The 25,646-nt window shown below is 49.5% G+C and overlaps 1 protein-coding gene across 1 annotated transcript; it reads right to left on the bottom strand.

Moving 5' to 3' along the window:
• Nucleotides 1–895: 895 nt before the first annotated feature.
• AHCY (adenosylhomocysteinase) lies at nt 896–24,081 on the bottom strand (the record flags this gene model as incomplete). Its single annotated transcript, XM_080716605.1, has 10 exons — nt 896–1,027; nt 3,209–3,403; nt 3,624–3,741; nt 3,830–3,917; nt 4,001–4,208; nt 5,161–5,273; nt 6,057–6,206; nt 8,199–8,274; nt 10,519–10,709; nt 24,054–24,081. The coding sequence occupies 10 exons, from the start codon at nt 24,079–24,081 to the stop codon at nt 896–898; spliced, it is 1,299 nt and encodes a 432-aa protein (XP_080572731.1).
• Between the last annotated feature and the right edge of the window lie 1,565 nt (nt 24,082–25,646).

The raw sequence follows: 25,646 nt of genomic DNA, 5'->3' as shown, positions 1-25,646 counted from the left end.
CAACACCTGGACAGAACATAAAAGCCAGGTGTGGTGGCACACACTTGTAATCTCAGCCTCCTGAATGCTGGGATCACAAGAGTGCACCACCACACCCAGCTCGTATCATCCATTATTGGCAGTGGATTATATATATTAAAGGCTCAAAACTCATTTAGGCACCAAAACTTTTATTTACTCACCTTCCTGCTTTAACATTCAGAACATTATACAAACATTATAAAACCAAACCATCTCTTTTTGGCCAGGGTGTGGTAGGAGCCAATGTTACAAAGTGGTGGCAGATCCGTAACTGTAAGTTCTCCTGGCCCTTCTCAGCCTCTAGTTACCACTTCTCTTGTCCTTTCTTGGCTATCCCTCAGCAGCCCATTCTAATCCCTGAAACAGGGACTAAAAGTACCAACTTCAGTGTTCTGAGGCTTAAGAGATGCCCAGAAATAAGTCAAGCTCGTAGGAACATTCAAACTCCCCAGTCCTCTGCCTTTTGATATAGCTCCTTATCTGTCATGGACTGAGAAACCAGTGAGCCTGTAAACCAAGCACATGTCTAAGACCAGAGGCCAGGTAAAGGTCCTGGATGGTGAAGCGTGTGGGCTCTGTGGCCACCACTACCAGCTTCCAGCCTCGGGGAGGACTGAGTGCAGTTCAAGACCCCTGAGCTCATGGTTCCCTGTGGACGTCTCTCTTGTCCCTCTGTCTTGACTGGGGCCTCTCAGCGCCCCTTGCCATACTCGAAACAGCATGAGGAATATACCAGAGGCCAAAGACTGCGTGAGCGGCCACGGAGCCGACAGGGGACACTGACAAAGCAATTGCAAAGCTGGTGCCGTTTGCTCTCGGGGAGGAGGACGGGCGCAGACAGGAAGCGGCCAGGGGACACAGGCAGCCCGGGCCCTCAGTAGCGGTAGTGATCAGGCTTGAAGGGTCCTTCCCGGGACATGCCCAGGTACTGGGCCTGCTTCTCAGTCAGCTTCGTCAGCTTCACATTCAGCTTGCCCAGGTGGGCTTCAGCCACTGCCTCGTCCAGCTGAGGAGAAACAGGAAAACCTGAGTTAATGCCATGTTCTGGGACCCACCTGCAGCCAGCCACTGAGAGGGGCAGGAACTGCTCTGCTGTGATCTGCCCTGTTCTGCACCTGTGCTCTGCCCCCGGGCTCACCGCCAGCCTCTGCAGGTGTGCTGTTGGCTGTGCACCTCCCTGTCAGGGGCCAGCTGAGCATGCACATGTCTGCATTCCGAGTACTTGACAGGCTGACACAGGAGGATCGCAGTTTTGAAGCTAGTCTCCCAAACTTAGTGAGACCTGTTTTTGTTTTTTTTTTTCTGATACCAGGGATTAAACCCAGGGCCATTCTACCTCCAAGCTACACCCCAAGCCCCCCCCCCTTTTTTTTTTGCTTAGTTTGAAGTACGGTCTCAAGTACGGTCTCACTAAGTTTCAGAGGGCCTAAGTTGTTAAGGCTAGCCATGAACCTACAATCCTCTTATGTCTGTCTGTCTCCCAAGTATAGGGATTGTAAGAACTGCCACGACTCCCGGCTTGAGACCTTGTTTATAAAAGAAAAGAAAATAGGGCTGGGGGTGTTGTCCAGAGACAGAAAGCCTCAGGCTTCAATCTCTAGTATAAAAAAAAAAAAAAAAGGGAGGCATGCCTATCATTGCCTCCAAGTAGCTTGGCGATCACTAGATCCCTAACTAAGCCCGATTCCTCACACTCACACAGTAAATCTAGATGCTTCCCTGAGATTGACCTGTGGTCCAGGATGTATTTTCCATGCTAGGTAAAGAAAGACACTGATTATACTGGGGCTCCCGACAGAGGAAGGGTTCAGTCTCAGCTCACCAGAAGCATGTCTATTCTAAAAGTAAATAAATGTAGAGAAATACAGAACCAAGAAACAGAAAAAAAAAAAAAAAAAAGATACGGGGCTGGGAGTGTTGCTCAGTGGTAAAACACATGCTAATTATGTATAGGGTCAGGGTTCGATCCCCAGCATCCCTTCCCCTGCAAAAAAATGAAAACAAAACAATTATGATGACACTAAATCCTGAAACCAGTGTCTAAATCTTAGACCTCCCCATTATAGAACCCAGGAGGAGCATTCCAAGCTAGATCCTCAGCCCGTTTTATTTTGAAACAGGGTCTCTCTGAATTGCTGAGGCTGAGCTCAAACCTGCAATCCTCTCGTCTCAGCCTTCCAAATACTAGGATTACAGGCATGTACCACCATGCCTGGTTCCTTTTTTTAGTAATGCATACAGCCATATGTACAAGGCCCTGGATTTGATTTCCAGCAGCAGAAAAATAAATTAGTTAAATAAATTAAAATATATCCACAGAGCCAGGTGTGGTGGTACACTTGTAATTCCAGTACCTAGAAGGCTGAGACAGGAGGATCTCAGGTTCGCAGCCAGACTCAGCCACTTAAGGAGGCCCTGTAAAACTTAGTGAGAACCTGTTTCAAATAAAGAATAAAAAGTAAGACTGCAGGCATAGCTTGAGGTAGAATGCCCTTGGGTTTAATCCCTAGTACCACAAAAACAAACAAACAAACAAACAAACAAAACAGAGAGATAGAACCTAGCTAGGCAGAGTATTGAACACCTATAGTCCCAGCTACTTAGGAGGCTGAAGCAGGACAAGATCACAGGTTCAAGGAAGCCTGGTAGTGAGGCGACCTGCCTCCAGAGGGAAAAAAGAGCCAGAACAATAAATAAAAAGGAGCTGGGCATGGGGGGCGTACACTTGTAATCCCAGTCCTTGGGAAGCTGAGACAGGAGGACCGCAGTTCAAGGACGGCCTCAGCTACTTAGTGAGGCCCTCCACAACTTAGTGAGACCCTGTTTCAAAATAAAGAATAAAAAATAGGGCAGGGGACACGTGTAGCTCGGAGGTAGAACGCCCCTGAGTTTAACCCCCAATACCAAAAACAACCTCCAAGTTTCCTACATTTAGAAAAAGAGGTTCAGAGAAGTCAAATAATTTGCTCCAGTCCTGTCATGTCCCACTCCCAAACCTGTGCTTTTCTGGTCACCTCGTCCTACCATTGCGATGTATCCCATGCCCCACTTTGGGCCTCAGTTTCTCCTTCTATCAAGTGGGAAGAATAATTTCTGTACCATAAAGGACCCTGTGAGGACATCTAAGGCCTGTGAGGGCCTAGGCTGGACACATGGCCCTTGGCTTGCGGCAGAGGTAGAAACCCACCTTCTTGGGCAGGAAGTGGACCCCGACAGGGTACTTGTCTGCATGGGTCCACAGCTCAATTTGCGCCAGCACCTGGTTGGTGAAGGAGTTGCTCATCACGAAGCTAGGGTGGCCCATGGCGCAACCCAGGTTGACCAGCCGGCCCTCGGCCAGCAGGATGATGCGACGCCCATTCTTCAGCCAGTACCGGTCCACCTGCAAATCACCCAGGCCAGAGTGAGGGCGGGGCACTGCCCAGTCTATCCAGCTCTCACCTGCCCAGGCGTGGCCTGGAATGCCCCAGACCAACGTCCACACAGGACCACACCAGCCAACACCTCACAGGGCTGGAGGTGGCAGCAGCCTCGTGGGCCCTGGAGGCGGCACCCTGTGAGCCCTCCATACCCCACCCTCCTGGGGCCGGGCTGGCTCTCACCTGGGGCTTGATGTTGACTTTCTCCACAGCGTTCTCATTGAGCCACTTCACGTCAATTTCCACATCAAAATGCCCAATGTTACACACGATGGCGTCGTCCTTCATCTGCTCAAAGTGCCTGTGGGGAAGCCCGAGCCCCAGGAAGCCATCAGGGACAAAGAACAAACCCTCTGCCTCCCTTGCTCCCCAGGACCCCAGGCACCCACCGGCCAAGGATGATGTCCACACAGCCCGTGGTGGTGACAAAAATGTTGCCCTCCTTGCAGGCTTCTTCCATGGTGGTCACCTCGTAGCCTGTGGAGACAACAGCAGGGTCGCCAGGGTCACCTTCTCCTCCTCTGGCCCCAGTGGTGGCAGCCAGCCCTCACCCTTCGTACCCTCCATGGTGGCCTGCAGTGCATTGATGGGGTCAATCTCAGTGATGATGACACGGGCCCCGAAACCCCTCAGGGCCTGGGCACAGCCCTTGCCCACGTCGCCATAGCCAGCCACCACTGCCACCTTGCCCGCGATCATCACATCCGTGGCCCGCTTGATGCCATCTATGAGGGACTCCCGGCAGCCATAGAGGTTGTCAAACTTGCTCTGAAAGGAGAGGGGTGAGGGGTGACGGGACAGTAGGACCTAGGAGTCTCCAACCACCCACATCTCACCCTGGTGACCGCTCAGGAACTCCTCCCACCAGCTGATGCCCGAAGCTGATGCCCGACAGGCCCTCCCTCACCCCATCTGCTCCAACACCTTCTCCTAGCCTTTCTATGCTGGGCCAGAAGCCCTCCTGGGACCAAGAACTAGAAGAGAGTTTGCTGAACTTTAAAGCTCATCATATTCTAAGACAATGCTCTTAACATCCAGCTCTGGGAGCCTGTGTAGTCTTTCCCTTCTTTTTTTTTTAATGGGGGCAGGGGGTAAAGTGATGAAACCCAGGGGCATTCTATCTCTTGGCTATACTCCCAGCTGCTGCTGCTTCTTCTTCTTTTTTTTTTTTTTGGTGGTACTGGGGTTCCTGGAAGCCCTTCTACCTCCGGGCTACACTCCCAGACCTATTTTTACATTTTTTAAACTTGGAAACAGGGTCTCCTAAGCCAGCGCGCGCGGCTGGCTTCGAACTTGCGCGATCCTCCTGTCTCTGCCTCCCAAGTGCGGGGATTACAAGCGTGCACCACCACGCCCGGCTGCTTTTTCTTTTTTTGAAACCAAGTTTTCCTAAGTTACCAAGGGCTAAAGTTGCTGAGGCTGCCTTCAATCCTCCTGTCTCAGCCTCCCAAGTACTGGGATTATAGGCATGCACCACCATGCCTTCTTTAATGCCCTCGGAAGCCTGGGCCTATAGCCCCTTCACCTCACAGACAAGGGCTCAGGTCCCTGGCCCACAGCCTTCCTGGACATCCTTCTTCGGGGGTGATGACACGTACAGAGAAATCCCCCGGGGCCTGGGCACGCCCTGGCCACGACGTCATGTCTGGGGCGTTTCATGCCACCTATGAGGGACTCTCTAAGCTGTACAGCTGCAGCTAGCACCGCCCCAGGGGCTCACCTTGGTGACCGAGTCATTGACATTGATGGCAGGCACCTTCAGTATCCCATTAGCCATCATCTTGTACAGGTTGTGGACCCCAGTCGTGGTCTCCTCTGAGATGCCTCGGATGCCTGAGCAGAACGTCAGAGCCACATCTACACCACGCATGAACTCCCCCAAATTCATTTTCACCCAATGCCACGACTGGTGCCACAATCCACCCAGTCACCCAGGCCAGCAAAAGGGAGGAGTCACTGATGTCCTCCTACGGACGCCATCACCAGGCCTGATGAATCCATTTCCCAGCACCTCCCAAACTCTCCATTCTCACTCCTACCACCTTTGTCCCTACCATCATCATTTCTCACTGGGTCTCCCAGCCACATCACGTCTGGCCTTCACTAAATCTCCAGTCACATCCTAAAAGGTTCCCCAAGAAAGGTCCCCTTATTCACTATGGCCAGGGCAGCTTCCTGGCCATTCAATCCTTTCCTGCCTCAGGGCCTTTGCATTGCCACACCCTACTTCCCAACTCCTCTCCTCCTGCCTCCTCACCTCTTTTCTGGGGGTTTAACCCAGGGGGAAACAGGGTCTCACTGAGTTGCCGAAGACCTCACTAAGTAGCTGAGACTGGCCGCAAACCCGTGATCCTCCTGTCTCAGCCTCCCATGTATTGGGATCACAACCGTGTGCTACAACGCTTGATCTTGGGCCCTGCTTTTAATAAAGTTGGTTCCTTTGTTGGGCTAGCAACTCATCTGGCATCCTCCAACCACCCTAGTCCACATCATCAGGAGGCCAAGGAGGCCAGGCCTGGCATGCCTGCAGAAGCCAGAGTTCTGCCAGGCCCGCTGCCCACATGTGGAGGAGCAGATCTGACCCGGAGCCCAGCCCACCTGCCCCGTACTGCTCACCCGACAGAAGCTGTGGGTACTTGGTGTGGATGAGGTTGGTAAGGTCACCGCCGTCGTCCAGAATCATGTTGAGGGGCCCATCCTTGAAGTACAGCGTCTGCTCAATACACCACAGGTACTCCTCGTCCGTTTCGCCCTTCCAGGCGTACACTGGCGGGGGAGCGGCACGTGAAGGCCTGGCCTTCCCAGCGGCACTTGCTCCAGGGGACCACCCCACACAGCCAGTGCTACCTCCTGCCCAACTTCCAGTTCCCCTGAGACCAGCAAGGGGGACACAGCCTGGAGCATGGAGCTGCACTTGAACATCCCTTTGGCTCTTAGCAGCCACATGACCAATGGCAAATCACTTCATCTCTGAGCCTCAGCCTCCTCCTTTATAAATGGAGCTCACAGTAGCATCAATCAAATGAGTTAGAGGCCAAGTTCAGCACCACAGATAGAGGCACCTGGAAATTATTTCCTTTCTCATCCTTCCTGCCTGGGTTCCAAGAACTGGGGTATCAAGCCACAAAGACCAAGGTTCCCCCCAGAGTGGGGCCTCCTACTCAGTGGGACCCATGAGGCAGGCCCTGGGGACCGCTCTACACTGAAAGCTCTTTGAGGGCCCAGAAGCCTCTGTGGTGGATACTCTCAGGCAACATCTGGTCAAAAAAGTACTATTATAGCCAGGCGTGGTGGCGCACACTTGTAATCCCAGCATTTAGGAGGCCGAGACAGGAGGAATGCGGTTCACAGACAGCCTCAGCTACTTAAGTGAGGCCATTTGTAACTCAGTAAGACCCTGTTTCAAAATAAATAAAAAGTCGGGGTAGAATGTCCCTGGGTTCCATCCCCAGTACTGCAAAACAAACAAACAAACAACGTCTAGTAGCAGCTAGTACTTATGTGAGGTGCTTTCTCTGTCTAGACCTTCTTCTAACGGCTTCACCCCCACCTCATCTTTCCTCAGAGAAACCCTGTGAGGGTGACAATTGCCACCACTTACAGACACCCAGTGAGGAGCTAAGCCATGCCTGGGTCACTCAGCATGGCACTCCTGAGCACCCCAGAACCAAGGGCTACTGCCTGCCAGCCAAGGCTCTTGCCACCACATGGTATGAGAGGGACTGGTGTGCAGGCTCCCAGGAGCTGCCTGTGAGCAAGCGACACAGGCTAAGCAGGGCTGCCCCTTCCCCAACTGGAGAAGAAAATGGTCTTAAGGCCTTTCCTGGAAGAGGGCCAGAGAGCCAAGGCCAAGGACAGGGGGATATGCCTGTCTAGCCCTGGCCAGTCTGCACAGGAGCCCCCTCCCTTGGCTAATTAGAAGACTGTGTGTGTGTGTGTGGCACTGGGGCTTGAATCTAGGGGCATTCTACCTCTCAGCTATACCTTCAGCCCTATTTTTTCTTTTTTTCTTTTTCCCAGTACTGCAGATGTAACCCAGGGGCATTCTATCTCCGAGCTATATGCCCAGCCCTATTTTCTATTCTTTATTTTGAAACAGGGTCTCATGAGTTTGAAAGGACCTCACTAAGTAGCTGAGGCTGTCTGTGAACCATGATCCTCCTTTCTCAGCCTCCCAAATGCTGGGATTACAAGCGTGTACTACCATACCTGGCCTTTTTTTCCCTTTATTTTGAAACAGGGTCTTGCTAAGTTGCAGAGAACAAAACTAAGTAGATGAGGCTGACTGCAAACCTGTGATCCTGTCTCAGCCTCCTAGTATTACAAGTATTACAACTAGTATTACAAGAACGCACCACCACCCAGGCTTAGAAGACATTCTGAAATTTCCATTCAACCACCATCAGATCTGACCACTTCCTCCCCCTAAGGAAGGAAGTGCCCATCTTGTGAGAAAGTCTCTTCTTTTTAGCCTGCCTCTGAACAACCATACCTCAAGCACTGGCTCTGGGGCTCTTTTTCTGCCCTATCTCGCCCCAGTTCTGTGGAAACAGACTCACATCCTTCCCAATCATAAAACCTGCCCACCCTGGTCACGGGCTTGCGATGGCTCGGTAAGCACCTTCCATAGGATTTTAGATGATGAACAAAAAAGCAGCTCTTCCCTATGGGTCACCAGGCTAGAGTCCTCTTCCTGTTACAGGAGCAGATGAAGCCCATCCATGTCTTCTCTGGGACCCAGCAACAAGAAGGACTCACCTGGAATGCCAGCCTTGGCGATGGCTGCCGCCGCGTGGTCCTGAGTGGAGAAGATATTGCAGCTGGACCACCGCACCTGGAAGGGGCAGCAAAGCCAGGTGTCAGTCACTGATGGCTCAGGCGCACCAGGGTCATGGGCAGAGAGAAAGGAAAGCCCTGGAGCCAGGCGTGAGAGGCTGGACAGCTAGGTCCAGCCAGCCCCTCGGCTGCAGGCTGGGTGCTCTGGTAGTGGACAGGAGCTAAAGCAGTGACAAGATCCAGATCAAGCTTCAAAATCACACTATAGCTAGGTGTGCTGGTGCATGCCTGCAATAGCAGTACTTGAGAGGCTGAGACAGGAGAAACCCGGGGTTCAAGGCCAGCCTCAGCAATGTAGCAATACTCTGGCCTAGTGAGACCCTGTTCTTGCCCTTTTTTTTAATGGTCTTAGGGGCTAAAGAGGCATTTTATCTCCAAGCTACATCCCTAGCTCTATTTTATTTTTATTTTGAAACAGGGTCTCACTGGGTTGATGAAAGTCTCACTATTTGGTGAGGCTGGCCTCAAACCTGCAATCCTCAGCCTCCTAAGTACTAGGATTACAGGGGTATACCACCATGCCTGGATGAGACCCTGTTTCAAAACACAAAAAGTAGCCGGGTATGGTGGTGCACGCTTGTAATCCCAGCATTTGGGAGGTTGAGACCGGCGGACAGTGAGGCCCTCTGCAACTTAGTGAGACCGTTTCAAAATAAAGAATAAAAAATAAGGCAGGGGGAGTAGCTCGGAGGTCAAATACCCCTGGGTTTCATCCCCAGACCCGCAAAAAAAAAAAAAAAAAAGAAAAAAAAAGTAGAAGGCGGGCGTGGTGGCACACACTTGTAATCCCAGTACTTGGGAGGCTTGCACAGGTTCAAAGCCAGCCTCAGCTACTTAGTGAGGCTCTCAGCAACTTAGTGAGACTTGGTTTCCAAATAAAATATTAAATAGGTCGGGGGTATGGCCTGGAGGTAGAAAGCCCCTGGGTTCAATCCCAAGTATCACAAAAAACTCACTCTAGTTTTATGTGAAAGAGAAAGGGCTAAAGCAAGGAGACAAATAAAGAAGCTATTTAAGGAGAATCCAGACTGTAAAAACACAGTAGTAGCCAGGTATGGTGGTGCACACCTGTAGTCCCAGGACTTGGGAGGCTGAGATAGAGGATCAAGGCCAGCCTTAGCAACCTAGCGAGACCCCGTTTCAAAAAATAAAAAGTGCAGACAAGCATGGTGGCGCATGCTTGTAATCCCCGCACTTGGGAGGCTGAGACAGGAGGATGGCACAGGTTCGAAGCCAGCCTCAGCTTCTTAGTGAGGCTCTCAGCAACTTAGTGAGACCCTGTTTCCAAATAAAGTATAAAAAGAAATAGGTCTGGGAGTGTAGTCCAGAGGTAGAAAAGCCCCTGGGTTCCACACTCAGTATCACACACACCAAAAAAAATTAAATTAAAAAAAATTAAAAATAGATAGAAAAAAGGGCTCAGAGGTAGAAGACCCTGGGCTCAATCCTCAGTATCTCCTCCAATGCGCACACGCACACAAACACACATGCACACAGAGAAAGACAGCAGTAACAGTGGAGGTGATAAGCTATCCAATTCTCTTGGGTTTTTACACTGAAAAAACCTGGAAGTCTATTGCTGACTTGGGGGGGACTTCAGAAAGGGGCAGGGGGAGGAATCATGAGTTCATTTGGACTTGTTCAGCCTGAGACATGTAATTGATCTCTACGCGGTGAGGACACCTTAATATGCAGAGGAAGTCCACGCTAATACATACACTTGAGTGCCATCACCACACAGCCATTCTTTAAAGCCATAAATCTAGACCACCAAGAAACTAAAGGGTGAAAATACAGAGGCCGCCCAAGGACTGTGCTCAGGAGTACTCCTGGTCTGGGATGCCCTGCCCTGTCCCTCTTCTGGAAACCACCCTGCTCCCTGCTCCCTGGAGAGCTTGGATGCGCTGTCAATTATTGGCACACATGACCCAGGCTGAACCAATCAGAGCATGCCATCCTCCTGGCACCCATGACTGTCAATGAGGGCCAGTCCTTGGATGACTAAAGGGGCTTTTTTCCTACTAGAGTTCTCAGTCAGGAGGATGCACTGGGCAGAGTCAGAAGCTATCTTCCAAAGTCAGGACATTCACCACCAAGAGTGGCAGCACTGTAAGAGATGGCCCGAGGACAGCCCCCGCTGGCCGTCACCCCCTGGGCCCCTCCCCACCCCCGCAGTCTTTTCCCTGGCTGACCCCAGGGAGGGGATGGGGCTTGCGGGGGGTCACACCAGTGGGGGCCTCACCTCAGCACCCAGGGCGACAAGGGTCTCAATGAGGACGGCAGTCTCCACGGTCATGTGCAGGCAGCCGGCGATGCGGGCGCCCTTCAGCGGTTTGGAGGCCGAGTACATCTCCCGCATGCGCATCAGGCCTGGCATCTCATTCTCCGCAATGTCCAGGGCCTTGCGCCCCCAGGCGGCCAGGCCGATGTCCGCTGCAGGGGCAAGGTGGGAGTCCCGTGAGCGCCCCCTCCTGATCCATGTTTGGACCCAAAGCCCTTGGGCTTGGCAATGTCACTGCATTCACTTAGTAAGGGCACACGGAACCAGGACGGTCTAAAACGCTATGTGGTCCCTGTAGCTTATCAACATGGACAGAAAAGTTTTTGTTTTTGGTACTGGAGACTGAACCCAGGAGCATTCTATTCTAGTCTATCCGGAGCCATTTATTTTTTTTATTTTTTGTTTTGAAACAGGGTCTTGCAAGAGCCTCACTACATGGCTGAGGCTGTCCTCAATCTGTGATCCTCTGTTGCAGCCTCCCAAGTACTGGGATTAAAGGCATGCACCACCACACCCAACTGAGAGAACACATTTAATCAAAGAACCACCTGTGCACTTAAAGTCAACACAGAGGAGCACCCCGTGAAGAGCAGCTATCAGACTCCCTGCCTCCCCCTACCCTTCCTTTCTGCTGATCCCTACCAACCTCCAGGAAACTCACTTCCTACAGATGTTGGCTCCTGGCTCTCCATCTTCCTCACCAAGTCATCCCCCTTGGCTTTAACACTCAGGAATACTACCCAGCACCTTGCACTCCCTGGCCATGGGGAAATGCTTCTTTCTTGTGCCAAGATTGAAAAATTGCTCTGGTATTAATTTCCCAAATGTAAACAGCAGCCAGAATCTCGGCGCTGTGTAAGGACTCAGGCAGGGAGGGGTGGCAGCCGTTACACTGAAGAGCTGCCTTTTGTTCTAATGAATAACCTATAGTGGGAATGTAAAGGAAATTAAGACCTTTAGCCTTAAAAGCCCTAGAGACAATTGAAGCTTTTAGCCCTAAAATATGTAAAGGCAACCAATGCCTCTGTGTATTTCCTCTCCTTTGTGATCTGGCCTGGGTATAGGAAAGGAAAACTCTGTGTGCAGCTTCAAAGCACCCATCGTGGATAAGCAACCGATAATGAATGACTAATATAATATAGGTCGAAACAAAGTAGAGTGTCAAGCCCTGCACCTAACAAGTGCACTGTCCGGAGGCAAAGAGGCACCCCCTGGCTAGGAAGTAAGTTACTAGCCCACTGCCTTGGTAATGCTGGTAAGAACGTACGCATACAAATCTATTTAAAGGCAGGGATGGGGGGTTTCCATTTTCAGGCTCTACCGTGTGCTCTAGGCACACTGCTTTTTCTTCTCTATTTCCTACGGATTTTATAATAAAGACTTGTTAAAGCTGTGCCAAGCTATCTAGTAGTTTTAATTTTCCTATTCAACAAATCTTAGTTGGAGGGAAAAGAGCCCACAGCAGCATTACAGCGGTAACATTTCCCACCCCTGATGTTTCTTCCCACATGGAGGGAACTCATCAGTATAACCAACACTCTCAGCTATTCTCTGCCCAGGGGAGGTGACTGGCTCGTCTGATGAGTAAATGTGAGAGGAATACATGGCCGTATAAGTTGGGCTCTCCCTTCTCTAGCACAAGCACCTACCTGCCCACCTGCAAAATCTGGTATTCTCCGTGCCCTTGTCTGTAACTGATGCATACTTGCTGAATTATAGGATTAAGTTACCAGGAAACTCTGGTTTTCACACTAAGCTCACATCAATCCTGGGCATCGATGTTATTACTAATACAAAGTGTATTTTGACCTCTGATACCCCAATTTATCTTCAAATGTCTCCAATTTGCCCAAATCCTCAGAAAGAAGAACCCTATTCTGAGTTTTCTCACCATCTCAATACAATACTGTTCCCTCAAATCGTCTGGCCCCCTCCTGCCCCTGCCACACTGGCCTATCCTCCAGGTCAAACTCTACCTCAGACCACCACTGAGATTTGCAGATTTCCCTAATGTTAAGAGCCATCTGCCAAGCTTGTAAATCTCTCCTGAGAATCAAATTAAATAGGTCTAAGAAGAGCCTTGGGCTCCTGGTGATTTTTATCTTTAGGGCGAGAAAGGACTGGAGAGTTTCTTTCTTTCTTTCCTTTTTTTTTTGGGGGGGGGGAGTACTGGGAATTGAACTCTGGGTCTCACACATGTTAGGTAAGTACTCTAACTGCACTATATCCCCCAGTCCTTTCGATTTACTTTGACACAGGGTCTGGCCAAGTTGCCCAGGCTAGCCTTGAACTTGAACTCTCAATGTTGAATTTGTAATCCTCTGAGTAGCTGGGATTACACGTGTGGGTCACCATGCCCCTCTGACTCAAGAGAGTTTTGTTTTTTGGTACTTGGATTGAACCTAGGAACAGTCTATCTCCAAGTTATACCCCAGGCCTATTTATGTATCTATCTGTGGAACTGGGGATAGAACCTAGGAGCATTTTATCCCTGAGCTATATCCCAGACCTATTTTATTCTTTTTTAAATTTTGAAACAGGGTCTCACTAAGCTGCAGAGGGCATAAATGTGATACTCCTGTCTCTACCTCCCCAGTCCTGGGATTACAAGATGCACCATCATGCCCTGCTGATTCTAGACTAAATTTATAGTAAAACAGTCTGTTCTCTACAGTACATTTAAAAAACTTTGAGGATTGTAGCTCAGTGGTAGGGCACATGGGAGGTCAAGGGTTTAACCACCGGCACCAAACAGTAAATATTCTACTCCCCATAGAAGGACCTACTGAACCTCAACGCAACTCCTTCCTGTAAAGCCCTCCCACCCAGCCACACTGGGAAGCCACACAGGATCATAGCTCTCACTTGGGGATTAGGATTTCAAGCAACCAATTCTGGCCTTGTCTCATCTTTCACTTCGCACCCTCTTGAGCACCAGTGAGGTAGAGCCTCTAATTCACCAGCTCACCAAAGCCACTGTCCTTCGCCACATCCCCTTCTTGATCTCACCTCCTTCCTTTCAGTGTGGGATCCCCTCTCCAGCCCTCTTTCCCTCTAAGAACTTATGTGGCAGAGCCCCTACCCAAGGGGGGGCTGGGGTTAACCTGGGTGGGAGTTTTGCCACACAAAGCAGTCTTACTCACCAAGACCATACATCTCGATGGATGCCTAGCACATTCCAGGAATCCTATTACATTCCTAGATTTCCTTTTCCACTTTCCCTAAACCTCAAACACCAATCCCCCTTAACAACCTCACTTCACGATTTGCTGAGAACGTAGAGCCGTGCCCACTGTCCTCCTCATGTGTATTTATGACTGGGCATTCTTTCCTGTTACCAGCTGTCCCTGATCCTGTACCTTTCCTCCTTCAGGACCCTAATACTCCACCAGAACTTCTTCTCAAGGTGTCTAAAGACCAGCCCGATCCCCCCATCTGAGGGTCAACTACCCATTTTCACATTTCTCCCAGCAGCACCAACCCCACCAATTACTCTGCCTTTCTGAAACCCTTTCTTAACTTGGTTCTTAACTCTTCTTCCCTTCCTGGCTCTGCTTCACCTAACACTCTCCAATATTTGGGGGCACTTAGGGCTCAATTATCTCCCTCTTCCTAACTCACATAGATTAACTCTTGCAGCCTTAAGGCCTTGAATATCTTCTCTATGGTAATGACTCCCACATATTTATCTCCAGCCCAAACTTCTCCCCGGAACTGCAGCCTCGTACAGTCCAACTACCTTCTTGGCGCCTCTACTCGCATGCCCACTTGGATCCACTATGTAGCAAGTATGAGCCTGCGTGACTTTTGACACATACCCTTAATCTTCCCATTTTGGGAAATGAAACTACCATTTATCCATCCACTTTGGCCAGAAACATGTCAGATTTCTTGATTGCTCATTTCCATTTTCACCTCTGTCAGCATGTTTTTTATTCAGCATCCCAAATACATAAGCAGTCCAATGACAACTCACCACCCTTGTTTAAACCACTTCTCAATCAGACCAATGAAGTAGCCTTTTTATTGTGCCCGAAGCAAAAAAAAAAAACAAAAACTGTGACGGGCCCCGCCCATCAGCCAGTAAGTCCGAGAGCTAAGATGGCGCTGAGCGGAAATCTTCCCCAGAGCACTTAGGTGGTAAACAGCTTTCAGGAAGTGACGACAAGAGCATGAGATACACGGGAACACCGCATGCCATAGGGCAACAGCCAATGGACTGGCTGTTGCCATGAGTTGTGCACGTGAACAGTCTGCTGATTGGCTGTTGGGCTCTATATAAGGGGAAGATTTCTGGGGAAGGGGAGAGAGAAGAGAAGATTTACGGGAAGAAGATTTGCGGGAACTGTACAAGAACCTGGGGTAATAAAACTGCTTGAGGAAGATCGTGTAAGAGTCGTCACTGCGCGCGACAAGTGGTTGGCCCGTACGGGGACCTTCGCTTTGATCAGAACCTCGGCAGTCCAGGGCAGCCGGCTGGTAAGTACTCCTTGACTCCGAAAAGGGAGGAGGAGGCTCCGTTTACGGAGGGTTATTTTCCCCGATCAAAGGGGGCTCCATTAAGGAGGATATTTAGTAAATAAGGCTCGCGGATAAGCGAGGCTCGCGGAAAAGCGAGGAACAGCGCTGTATTTTCCCCGATCAAAGGGGGCTCCATTAAGGAGGATATTTTTTAGTGTAAGCAAGTTAGAGAATCGGGCTGGTCCTGATTCGACAAGATGGGAAATAGTCCATCTCACCCATTGCATAAAGCATTGAAAGCTTTGTTGAAAAGTAGAGGCCTAAAGCTTAGGGACAAGACAATACAAGATTTTCTCGAACAAATAGATAGGGTAGCGCCATGGTTTACAGTATCAGGGAATCTTTCTTTGGCAAGCTGGGATAAATTGGGAAGAGACGTAGAACGCGCCGAAGAACAAGGTATTGTCACAGGAGGGACTCGGCCGCTTTGTCGGCTGATTCGTGCCTGTTTGGAAGAAAGGCGCTTTAGAAAATTTGTGCAGGAGGGCCAGGCAGCTTTAGACGGTGTAAAAGAGGAACGTTCAACTTCCTCTAAAGTGGCCAGTGAGGAGGATTCAGAGTCAGAGGGGGAGGATGAATCTGAGGAGGAATTAGAGGCCATTTGTAAACAAGTGAAAGCTTTTGAACTGATTAAAGAGGAAATTTCGCCTCCTCCGTATAACCCTTCTGCGCCCAGAGCAGGAGAAGGTGTCTCTTTTAGTAGTCAGATGTGGAGAGATGCGGGAATTTTTTTAGCAAATCAAGCTTTCCCAGTTTTCCAGCTGCAGGAGGGGGGAAATCGTTATCATGAGCCTTTGGACTTTAAAATAGTTAAGCATCTCGCAGAGTCAGTTCGCACATATGGGTCGTCAGCTGCTTTCACTATAGCAATAATAGAGAGTTTACATCGCTATGCCATGACCCCAGGAGACTGGCAAAATTTGGTTAGGGCCACCTTAAATCCTGGCCAATATTTGGATTGGAAAGCTTATTATATAGAATATGCCACTGAACAAGCTGCACGTAATCGAGCAGCAGGAAATTCAGCCTGGGATATAGACATGCTGATGGGCCAAGGACGATTTGCTAATCAACAGCTTGGGTATCCACAACAGGTGTATGAACAAATCAACAGACTCGCTACCCAGGCCTGGAAGGCCCTCCCTAACAAAGGAGAGGTATCTGGTAACCTTACAAAGATTACTCAAGGATTGACTGAACCCTTTTCAGACTTCGTTGCCCGTCTAGTAGAGGCTGCGGGAAGAATTTTTGGGGATTCTGACGCGGCCATGCCGCTCATTAAACAATTGGTCTATGAGCAATGCACTAAAGAATGCAGACAGGCCATCACTCCTTACAAACATAAAGGCCTAGAGGTGTGGATGAAGGTGTGCAGGGAACTCGGAGGACCCTTAACCAATTCAGGACTTGCTGCAGCCATTATACAGGCCTCCGGACAACAAAGTAAGAATAGTACCAAAAATGGCAATTGTTTTTCCTGTGGAGCGACAGGACACTTAAAACGAGATTGTCCTAAGTGTAGGGCGTCCCAATCTTATCCTTCTCCTCCTGAGTATTGTCGTCGATGTAGAAAAGGAAGGCATCCTACTTTTGAGTGCCGTTCGGTTAAAGATATCGATGGCAACCCCTTGCCCTATACTGGAAAGCAATCATCAAATACTCAGACAAAAAACGGGAGGGCGGGCCCTCGTTCCCAGGGCCCACAAAAATATGGGAACCCTCAGGTGTATGGGGCCATGGAGACACAGCCACCTCAGTGGCCCAATTTACAGCCTCCGGAACAGTCCGGCGAGCCACTCCAGGTTCGGCAGGATTGGACCTCTGTGCCACCTCCAGGCTGGTATTAACGCCACAAATGGGGGTTCAAATTATTGAAACAGATTTTCAAGGTCCTCTGCCACCTAATTCTGTTGGCTTACTTTTTGGAAGGTCTTCCTCTACCATGAAAGGACTTGTAGTCCATCCGGGGGTTATAGATGAGGATTATACCGGTATTATCAAAGTGATGGTTTCAGCGCCCCGGGGTATCGTTGCCATTTCCCCTGGGGATAGAGTGGCACAGTTACTTTTGCTTCCCAGTCTACATGGTATGTTTCCTTCAGCAGAGGGACGACGCGGTATTGGTGGGTTCGGTTCTTCAGGAAATGAGTTAATATCTCTTGCCTTTGATATGGGAACTCGTCCCTTGATAACCTTGGACGTGGAAGGCAAGCAAATCCTAGGACTTTTAGATACTGGGGCAGATAAAAGTGTCATCGCCTGTAAAGATTGGTCATCTTCATGGCCCACTCAAAAGGCTACCGGAGAACTTAGAGGTTTGGGTTATGCTAAAACCCCTGACCTCAGTGCTAGGGCTTTACATTGGAAAGATCAGGAGGGACATAAGGGGCAGTTTGAACCCTATGTGCTGGAGCTGCCAGTTTCCCTCTGGGGAAGAGATTTATTAGTGGACATGGGATATTCCTTACAAAATACATCTTATTTCCCCCAAGCCCATAATATTCTCCTTCGCCAGGGCTACCACCCTTCCTACGGGCTGGGAAAACACCTCCAGGGACGTAAAAGCCCAATTCCTACTAAAGAAAAGAGTGGTCGCGAGGAACTGGGTTTTGTGCAGTAGCCACTGAGGAGGCAATTCCCATTACCTGGAAGACGGGAGATCCAGTATGGGTTCCTCAGTGGCCTCTCTCCCGTGAAAAGCTTGAAGTAACAAGGAAATTAGTACAAGAGCAATTACAGTTAGGCCATATCCGGCCATCCACCTCTCCTTGGAATACCCCGATTTTTGTGATAAAGAAAAAATCTGGAAAATGGAGGTTATTACACGACCTCCGAGCCATAAATAGCCAAATGCAGATTATGGGGCCAGTCCAACGAGGGCTTCCACTCCTCTCTGCTATTCCGAAGGAGTGGCCACTTATCAGCATAGATATAAAAGATTGTTTTTTCTCCATCCCTTTAAATCCTGCGGATACTCCTCGTTTTGCTTTTACTGTTCCCTCTATTAATCAAGAGGAAATTGACAGTAGATATGAATGGGTGGTCCTCCCACAAGGAATGGCCAATAGCCCTACCCTCTGTCAATTATATGTAAATAGTGCTCTTGAGCCCGTAAAAACCAAATTTCCAGAAATTCGGTGTATTCATTACATGGATGACATTTTGTTAACCACAAAAAATCCCTCCATACTTGAGGAGGCTTATTGTCACCTTGTAAAGATTTTGGAAACTCATCAATTATTCATCGCCTCAGAAAAGGTACAAAGAGGAGAAAATATACACTTTCTTGGCAACATTGTTCTCCCCCATGCAGTCCTGCCTCAAAAATTAATCATCCGCACTGATCAATTAAAAACCCTCAATGATTTCCAAAAACTGTTGGGAGACATTAATTGGGTTCGACCCTTTTTACAAATTCCTAACCATGCCTTGAAACCTTTATATAATCTGCTCGTAGGCAATCCTCAATTAGATTCTCCTCGCGTCCTTACCGATGAGGCCCGCCATGCGTTACAATTAGTAGAACAAGCACTTACGAAAGCGTCTCTCCGTCGAGTGACCCCTGGACAGCCATTATGGGCTTGTATCCTGGCCACTGAAAAACAGCCTACTAGTGTTCTTTGGCAACAAGGACCCCTTCTTTGGATTCACCCCAAAGTCTCCCCTCAAAAGGTAGTTGAATATTATCCCACCAGTGTAGCAAGCCTTGCCCTTAAAGCCATTCAGCAGTGCATCCAACACTTTGGCAGAACGCCCGATAAGCTGGTGGTACCGTACACTGCTCTGCAAGTACAAACGCTGGTAGCCACTATTGATGATTGGGCTATACTTATGTGCTCTTTCAGTGGTGAAATAGACAATCATCTTCCCAAAGATCCATTGTTACATTTTGTTCTGGAACATCCTCTCATTTTCCCATTGGTCACTAAAAACAAACCTGTAGCTAATGCAATTAACATTTTTACTGATGGATCCAAAACTGGTGTGGGGGCCTACCTAATAGAGGGAAGCGATCCTGTTGTCATCCAATATTCACATACCTCTCCACAACTGGTTGAATTAAATATTGTTTTAGAAATTTTTAAGAGAGTTTCTTCTCCTTTCAATTTATTATCAGATTCACAATATGTGGTTAATCTGGTTAGATCGCTTGAATGCGCGGGTCAACTCTCTTTACGTACTCCTATTCATTCTATGGCTAGCCAAATCCAGATTTATATACATTTAAGAAAGACACCATTCTTTATCCAGCACGTTAGGGCACATACTGGATTACCTGGCCCTATTACATATGGAAATGATCTAGTAGATAAACTCACCAAGATACATATGATTTTTTCTCTTACTCAAATGCAACAGGCACAGGCATTTCACCGTCAATATCATGTAAATTCTAAAACATTACAACAGCGATTTAAAATCCCTCGACATCAGGCTCGGGAAATTGTAAAAACCTGTAATGCCTGTGCCCCTTTTTTACACCCCTCACATGTGGGCATTTGCCCACGAGGCTTGCTCCCTCTACATCTCTGGCAAATGGATGTAACTCACATATCTGAATTTGGAAAATTGAAATATATCCATGTTTCCATAGATACTGTCTCTGGAATTATTCATGCATCTGCTCATGCCGGGGAAAAGGCACATGACGTCGTCAATCATTGCCTTGAGGCCTGGGCAGCATGGAATATGCCTAAAGAAATAAAAACTGATAATGGCCCGGCTTATACTTCCCAAAAATTCACATCCTTTTGTTCACAGATGGGAATAACTCTAAAGCATGGCCTTCCGTACAACCCTCAGGGACAGGGTATTGTGGAACGCGCCCATCGTACTCTTAAAGAATGCTTGATAAAACAAAAAGAGGGAATTGGAACCAATATGAAACCGAAGCAGCGCCTATCCTTAGCCCTTTTTACTTTGAATTTTTTGCAATTAGATGTCAATGGCAAGACTGCTGCCGATCGTCATTTTGCCCCCTCGGGTACGAGCCAGGGTTTCGTGCGTTGGAAGGATGCCCTCACAGGGCAATGGAGGGGACCTGACCCAGTGCTCACATGGGCCAGAGGCTCTGTTTGTGTGTTTCCACAGAACGGCGCCGATCCTGTCTGGGTTCCAGAGCGGCTGACTCGTCTGGTGAAACAAAAGGATGATGAGCCATCGACTGATTCTTCTGGGGACCATGATACTGTGGAATTCCAAGGATAGGAAGTGATCCACAATGGGGGCTTTTGACTGCTTTTTCTTTTCTATTGCCTTTGAGTCATTCTGCTCAAGTTTTTCCCCGCTTATTTTTCCCTTAAAATTGGCACAGGAGCAAATTCTACTTTTGCAGGTTATAATTTTACTTATTAGAGCCTGACCATGGCCTTTCATTCTAACCTATTTGATCTGTGGCTTCTTTGTGGGATAAATGGCAGTTGCACGGATTTAGCTCCCCTTGTCATGATTAATGATAATGCGTTTATTGCCGCTAATCTTTCTTGCGAGCTTTCTGCATATCCTACAGATAACCGGTCATCGAAATTTGACAATTTGACAAGACGGTTGCGGTTGGAGATCATCAAAACCAATACTACTCAAGTTGACCCGGTGATGGCCCGCACCTTGATGTCCTGGATCCAACAAGCAGCTCGTCATTTAAAAGAGTGGGCTGGACTGGGTGCTCTTGGTCTTTGTCTGGTCTTACTGTGTATCTTATGTCTCTACTGTCTTAGAAAACTAATCCGTCAGCGCGCTACAGATCAAGTGCTCATAGCTCAGGCATTTGCAGCCATGGAGTTGGGACAATCCCCTCAAATATGGCTTGCGGCGATGGGAAAGTCTTAATGACAGGATGCCAGCTAGGACTGCACTCGGGACCCCGGGAGGGTGCATCCCGAGGAGGGCATGCTCAACTGCATACGGGTTGCCACTGATTCTTGTCCCGTCCCTGGCAAAAGGTGGTGGGCCTAGAAGCCCCTTCCAAACATACAGGGGTTGAGTCCTCTGTCCTCTCCTGTCTGAAAAAACAAAAAAGGGGGAACTGTGACGGGCCCCGCCCATCAGCCAGTAAGTCCGAGAGCTAAGATGGCGCTGAGCGGAAATCTTCCCCAGAGCACTTAGGTGGTAAACAGCTTTCAGGAAGTGACGACAAGAGCATGAGATACACGGGAACACCGCATGCCATAGGGCAACAGCCAATGGACTGGCTGTTGCCATGAGTTGTGCACGTGAACAGTCTGCTGATTGGCTGTTGGGCTCTATATAAGGGGAAGATTTCTGGGGAAGGGGAGAGAGAAGAGAAGATTTACGGGAAGAAGATTTGCGGGAACTGTACAAGAACCTGGGGTAATAAAACTGCTTGAGGAAGATCGTGTAAGAGTCGTCACTGCGCGCGACAAAAAACAAAAACAAAAACAAAAAAACCTGTAAATTTAGGTTATATCACAGCTAGGTGTGGTGGCACATGCTTATAATCCCAGTACTTGGGAAGCTGAGACAGGAGGATCGCAGGTTCTCAACCAGCCTCAGCTACTCAGTGAGGCCCTTCCCAACTTAATGAAATCCTGGTTTCAAAATACAGAATTAAAAGTAGGGAGCCGTGTATGGTGGCGCACACTTGTAATATCAGCATTTGGGAGGCTGAGACAGGAGGATCATGGTTTGCAGACGGCCTCAGCTACTTAGTAGGGCCCTTCCCAACTCAGTGAGACCCTGTTTCAAAATAAAGAATAAAAAATAGGGCTGGGAGTATAGCTCAGTGGTAGAATGTCCCAGGGTTCCATCCCCAATGCTGAGGGAAAAAAAAAGCAGGCAATGCTATGTTATCTATGTGTTTCTGTCCCACCAATCCTTGGAACACCTCTGTATCTGCAGTGCCCAGCAAGGCCTGGCACAGGGACAAGGTCAGCAAATGTTTACTGGCCATATCTCTTGTTATAACTGAGAGAAGGTCCACGTCCACCAAACAGGCTGGCACTGGACAGGGGTAGAAAGAAATGAAACAAACTGGAACCTAGTCCAATTCCAGTCATTTACAATGAGGGAAGAGCCCAGAAAGGGATCTGCCCCAGGTTCCACAACAAGTCAGGGGCAGAGGTGAGACTGGTGGCCAGGGCGGGCTAGAGCAGAAACCCTGCTCAAAGCCCTCCTCCAGAGGATAAGGGGCTCTCTGCTGTCATGCTAGACTCCACACCCCCACTACTGCCTGTTCCTCCAGCTAAAAATAACTCTTTCGGTGCCCTCATGGCAGCTGTGCCAGCCCCAAAGCTTTCCTTGGGACCCTAAACTCCAAGAATGCAGGAAGGGCTAGTGCTCCAAGCTCTGAGGCTTTCAGTGCCCCAGGGAGCTAAGGACTTGCAGAAGGGGCAGGAACACCTGTCAAGAGGAACAGCAAGACCATCTCTAAACCTGTTGCTTCATCTGTTGAGTCAGGACAATCACCGCTAACCTTGCTGTGTATCCTGAGGATTACAGAAAATGCCAAACAGGCAAAGTCTGGCACATGGCATGCCCTCTTTAATGGAGGATTCCGTTTTTACACAGCCAAGATCCCTCACTCCAAATCCAGACTTTCTGCCACCCACCCACCCCTCCACAGTAGGACAAGCTCTATGCCAGCCTTTCTACTCATATGGCCTTGACTTAATCCTTCCAAGCTACTTGGATCATTCAATACACAATGGAGAGAACCAATAGACTATTCTAGTATGTATTTTATGAACTACTATCTCAACAGAAACTTTGCAAGTCAATTTCTCAGGTTCTTTCTCTGTATACCAGGATAATGAAATTGCAGTATTTGGGCCAAGAGGATCACAGATTGGAAGCCAATCTCAGCAACTTAGAGGAGACCCCGTTTCCAAATGAAAAATAAAATAAGGCTGAACTTATTACACTTGTAATCCTAACTAGGGAGACTAAAACAGAAGGATTGCAGGTTCTAGACCAGCCTCAGCAACTTGGAGAGGTCCTCTGCAACTTATGAGACCCCGTTTCAAAATTAAGAATAAAAAATAGGGTGTAGCCCGAAGCTAGGATACCCCTCGGCTCCATCTCGACTAACACACACACACACACACACACACACACACACACACACACCCCTACTAACCAGCCGGAACTGGATTTTGACGAACATTTGTTAGGATTGTTTCAAGTGAGTTCACTTGTATACCTTGGTGAAAAGGGTGAGCTCCAAGGTCTAGATGCTCTGGGTGCAAATCCTACTCCACCAGCTGTAAGACTGGGCAAGTGACCCCTGTGTCTCAGGGTTCTCATTGTAAAACGATAACAGTCCTTCCGTAGAGAACTAGAAAGCAGTGCCCATCCCACAGGAAACGCTCAATGAACGTTTAGTAAACTGTCAGCCTCCCGTCCATGGGACGGTTGGAAAGGGTTTTCTAAACTCTCCAAGTTTCATTCCAGGTTCTCAGCACGCCTGTCCCTGTTGGCCTGGTGGGGAACACCACAGGTTGAGTAACCAGCCCAAAGTCCCTAGTGAGCGGACCAGAGCCGCCTCCATCACTCTTCCTAGGCCTTTCTCACACCCTTCGGGGCTCCCCTGCCCTCGCCCACCCTAGGGGAGCCCAGAGAAGGCTGGCCGGTGTCCATCGCCACCAGCCGGCCCCGGGCAGGGCCCACACCGGGGCAGGTCCGGCCGGGGTCCAGGTGCGCTGCAGGCGCCCGTCCGCCGCCAGGGCTGACCACGCCGCCGGCCGGAGCTCGCAGCCCGCGCGCGGCTTGGGCGCCGCGGGGCACGCTGGGACTTGTAGTCCGCGGGGGCCTCCCGAGGCCTGAGGCCCGCAGCGCTGGGACTCCAGCGCCCAGCAGGCCCCGCGCGGCCCGGCGCGCAAGGCTGCGGCGGACTGGGGTCGTGGGCGCCCCGGCCCGCCGCCCCAAACCAGACCCCGGCCGCCCCGCCGCCGCCGCTGTCCCGGACGCATCCCCCCGGCACGCAGAGCAGCCGCGGCCGGCTACCGACAGGGACTCACCGACTTTGTAGGGCAGTTTGTCAGCCATGCTGGCGGCGCCTCAGCTCTCGGCGATGGACACGGGGGCGGACGGCAGGGCCTCGGGCTAGGGCCGGCTCCGGACAGGCGGGCAGGAGGCAAGGAGCTGCGCGCGGGCTCGGCGCCTTTAAATATCGTCCTCGTACTTGCATATTCATGAGTCCCGCCGGGCCCAGGCGTTGGGGGCGGGGCCGGCGCGGGGCGGGGCGAGCGGACTTCGGCCTCGCGGGGAAGGCGCGCCAGGTCCCGGGCGGTGTGCCGGGGGTGCGCCCCATTTGGGAATCTGACGTCAGAGCCAAGCAGAGCTTTGAAATTTCAACCAGTTCACGTTCTTGAGCCTCTGTTTCCTCCTGGGTAAAATGGGCCAACCCACAGCGCAGATCATACATAAAACTGCAATATGTCAGATGCCCAGCACCTCCCAGACCTGCCCCTGTCCCCTAAATAGCCACCACCCAGAGTTTAAGTACATTTGTACGCGCTTCTTTAATTTCTTTTTCTATTTCTTTTTTGTGGTGCTGAGGGTGGAAACCAGGGGTGCAGTCTACCTTTGAGCTATATCCCCAGCTCTATTTTATTTGGGAACAGAGTCTCACTAGGTTGCTTAGAGCCTTGCTCAAGTTATAGAGGCTGGCCTCAAACCTGCGATCCTCTTGACTCAGGGTGTTACAGGTGTGTGCCACTATGATTACAGGTGTGTGCCACTACAACCGGTTTGTATGCACTCTTTATACTTATTCTACACACGAATAAGTCATTAAATTCTTTGTAGCTTTTTTTTTTTTTTTTTTTTTTTGTAGTACTGGGGATTGAACCCAGGGGTATTCTACCTCTAAACCACATGCCCAACCCAATTTCGATTTTAATTTTTGTTTTTTTTTTTTTTTTTTTTTTAAGTGCTAGGTTGAACCCAGGGGCATTCTACCTCTGAGCCACACCCCCAATCCTATTTTATTCTTTATTTTGAAACAAGGTCTCACTGGGTTGATGAGAGTCTCACTGTTTGCTGAGGCTGCCGTCCAGCCTGCAATCCTCCAGTCTCAGCCTCCCAAACACTGGGATTACAAGTGTGTGCCACCATGCCTGGTTTATTTTTTATTTTGAAACAGGGTCTCACGAAGTTGCTGAGGACCTCACTCAATTGCTGAGGCTGATCTAGAACCTGTAATCCTCCAGTCTCATCCTCCTAAGTACTGGGATTTTCATGGGTTGCCCCGATAAATTCTGTGGATTCTTGGCTTCCGTGGTAAAAAAGAATTTCAACACAAGCCAATCAGAGACAAAGACAAAGATTTATTTATTTATTTATTTATTTATTTATTTTATTTTATTTTTTGGTGGTACTGGGGTTCCTGGAAGCCCTTCTACCTCTGGGCTACACTCCCAGACCTATTTTTATATTTTTATTTAGAAACAGGGTCTCCTAAACCCGCGCACGCGGCTGGCTTCGAACCTGCGCGATCCTCCTGTCTCCGCCTCCCAAGCGCGGGGATTACAAGCGTGCGCCACCACGCCAGGCCAAAGACAAAGATTTAATTCAAGAAATCAAAGATACACGGTGAGGGGAAACACAGA

The sequence above is a fragment of the Muscardinus avellanarius genome (assembly GCF_963383645.1).
Source record: "Muscardinus avellanarius genome assembly, chromosome: 19".
NCBI lineage: Eukaryota > Metazoa > Chordata > Mammalia > Rodentia > Gliridae > Muscardinus > Muscardinus avellanarius.
Note: the sequence above shows the minus strand (reverse complement) of the source record. Positions and strands in the feature narration are given on the sequence as shown.